Consider the following 1,968-nt stretch of genomic DNA (forward strand, 5'->3'; position numbering starts at 1 on the left):
CTCCGGGGGTCCCCAGGAATGTGTGTGACATCAGGGACTGCTCTTGGGGTCCCCAGGAATGTGTGATTGGACCCTGTCAAAGCCATTCCAGGTGCTGGAGGGACACTTTGGGGACAGCACGTGACGCTGGGCTCCAGGTGTCCCACACCTTGTCCTCAGCAGTGCCAGCTGGGATCATGGCATTCCAGGAGGGAGTAGGGGGTTCCTGAGGTGTGTTCCTGCCTGATGGCCGGGTGTCCCACTGGCATGGTGCCCACTCCTCCTCCTCCTCCTCCCAGCCTCTCTCCTCCCTTTCCTGCTGCTCCAGAGGACTGGAGTCTCCTCAGGCCCCTCCTGATGAGCCGCTCTGCTGTTTCCCCTGCCAGGACCTGGACGTGGTGGGTGATGGGATGCAGTGCCCCCCATCCCCTCTGCTCTTTGACCCTTCTGTGACCCTCGATCCGTCCCTGCGGGACATGGCCGAGGCTCCCATCGACATCCTGGCGCTGGAGGAGCCGGACAGGGGCAGCTCCTCTGCCCCGCTGGTCCCTGCGGCCGAGGGGCCTGCGCAGGTACGGCCGGCTGGGACTGCCCCCCCCGGGGTGGGCTTTTCCCAGCAGGAAACGCCCCTGTTCCACCAGGCCACACATCATCTGCAGGGCTCGGGTGTGCCCCGGGTCTGGATGGCATTAGGAGTGCCAGGGTGGGGGTGGCAGCCCCCGAGGTGGCTCCGTGGGTGGCTCAGAACCACCCTTGTCCTGGGAATGTCTGGGACACTGGGGATGTCTGGCCAAGGGGGTTGCCTGCTGTTGGAATGTCTTCATCCCAGCTGGGGTTTTTTAGGGGAGTTGTTTCCCAGGCCAGGAGTTTCCTTTTTTCCTTGGAGTCTTTTCACTGGAATAACTGAAATGTGCTCCTGTCGTCCTGCCTGGAGCCAGGGGCTTGTGTGGGGTCACCACAGGGACAGGTGATGTCACCCATCCCCCTGTCATGCCTCCTGGGGTAAAAGCCACGTTTTGGGGTGGGGAGGGCACAGCCCAGGCTCTGACTGAAGACCCCCAGTTTGCTGTAGCTGTTGGTTTCAAGCAGGAGCCCAGAGGAAACGTCTCCCGGTCTGTTGGTGTTCCCGTCCTATGGAGCAGCCAATTCGTGTGGGAGCGACACTGTCCCCGGCTGTCCCACCACAGCCAACACTGTCCCTGTCCTGTCCCCAGCAGAGTCACCTCCCGTTCCAGCCGGGGCCCCGGGACGAGCAGCAGCCAGAGGGAACGGCCCCAGCCCGGGGAGCCGCTGCCAACGGGAGCCTGGAGCCGGGGGCCGTGAGCTGAGCCCGGCAGCACCGGGGTCTCCTCACCCGGGGAACCTTCAGCGTGTGGGATCTGGGGGGACCAAGCTGCTGGAGACCCCTCCATGGCCAGCGTGAGCTGCAGCCCTGGCTCCTGCACTGATTCTGGAGCCACAGAGAGCCCTGAAACCCCGGGGTGGGGTCTCCAGACCCTCCCGTCCTGTGTGGGGATGGAGCAGCCACAGAGGACAGGGCAGGGGCATCACGGAACTTCTGGGATCCTTTAGCGTGCCCTGGGGGGAGCGGTGTGGCCCTGGGATGTTTTGGGGGGACAGAGGTTCCATCCCACGGGGTCCCCCACAATAAAGTGTTGGAGGTGGGTGCTCGGTGTCCCTGTGTCGTGTGGATGAGCCGGAGGGAGGGTTGGGGGGTCCGGGGGTGCCCCGGAGGGTTGGGGTGTCCGCGGGTGCCCCGGGGGGGGGCTCGGTGCCCTCCCGGGGAGGGGGGACCCTGCTGCTGCCAGACCCCGACTCCTACTACCGGGGCCGCCCTTTGGGGTCCCCCGTTATTTCGGTCTCGGCCGCCGTGCCGGGGGGGGCACACTCGGGGGGCTCCGTGGGGTGCGGATGGAGCCGCTCCCATCCCGGTGCAGCCGCGATCGCTGCTCGGTGCCGGTTCCCGGGGGGAGGGAGGAGGCGCGGGGG

At 66.1% G+C, this 1,968-nt stretch overlaps 1 protein-coding gene and 1 non-coding gene across 5 annotated transcripts in view; both read left to right on the forward strand.

Annotated features, from left to right (window-relative positions):
- KANSL2 (KAT8 regulatory NSL complex subunit 2) overlaps positions 1–1,654 on the forward strand; it is a 15,961-nt gene extending 14,307 nt beyond the window's left edge. For 3 of the 4 annotated variants that reach the window (XM_015615693.3, XM_015615691.3, XM_015615692.3), the window contains 2 exons: positions 366–551; positions 1,194–1,654. In XM_015615693.3, coding sequence (XP_015471179.1) covers positions 366–551; positions 1,194–1,307 — 300 coding nt within the window. In that variant the 3' untranslated portion in view covers positions 1,308–1,654. The remainder of the gene's footprint in view (positions 1–365; positions 552–1,193) is intronic. The other variant, XM_015615694.3, reaches the window with a different exon arrangement.
- LOC117243761 lies at positions 1,018–1,145 on the forward strand. Its single transcript, XR_004495645.1, has one exon. It is a non-coding gene; the product is annotated as a small nucleolar RNA SNORA2/SNORA34 family (small nucleolar RNA).
- Positions 1,655–1,968: the final 314 nt, after the last annotated feature.

This window comes from Parus major, unplaced genomic scaffold, assembly GCF_001522545.3.
Source record: "Parus major isolate Abel unplaced genomic scaffold, Parus_major1.1 Scaffold220, whole genome shotgun sequence".
NCBI classification, from domain to species: domain Eukaryota; kingdom Metazoa; phylum Chordata; class Aves; order Passeriformes; family Paridae; genus Parus; species Parus major.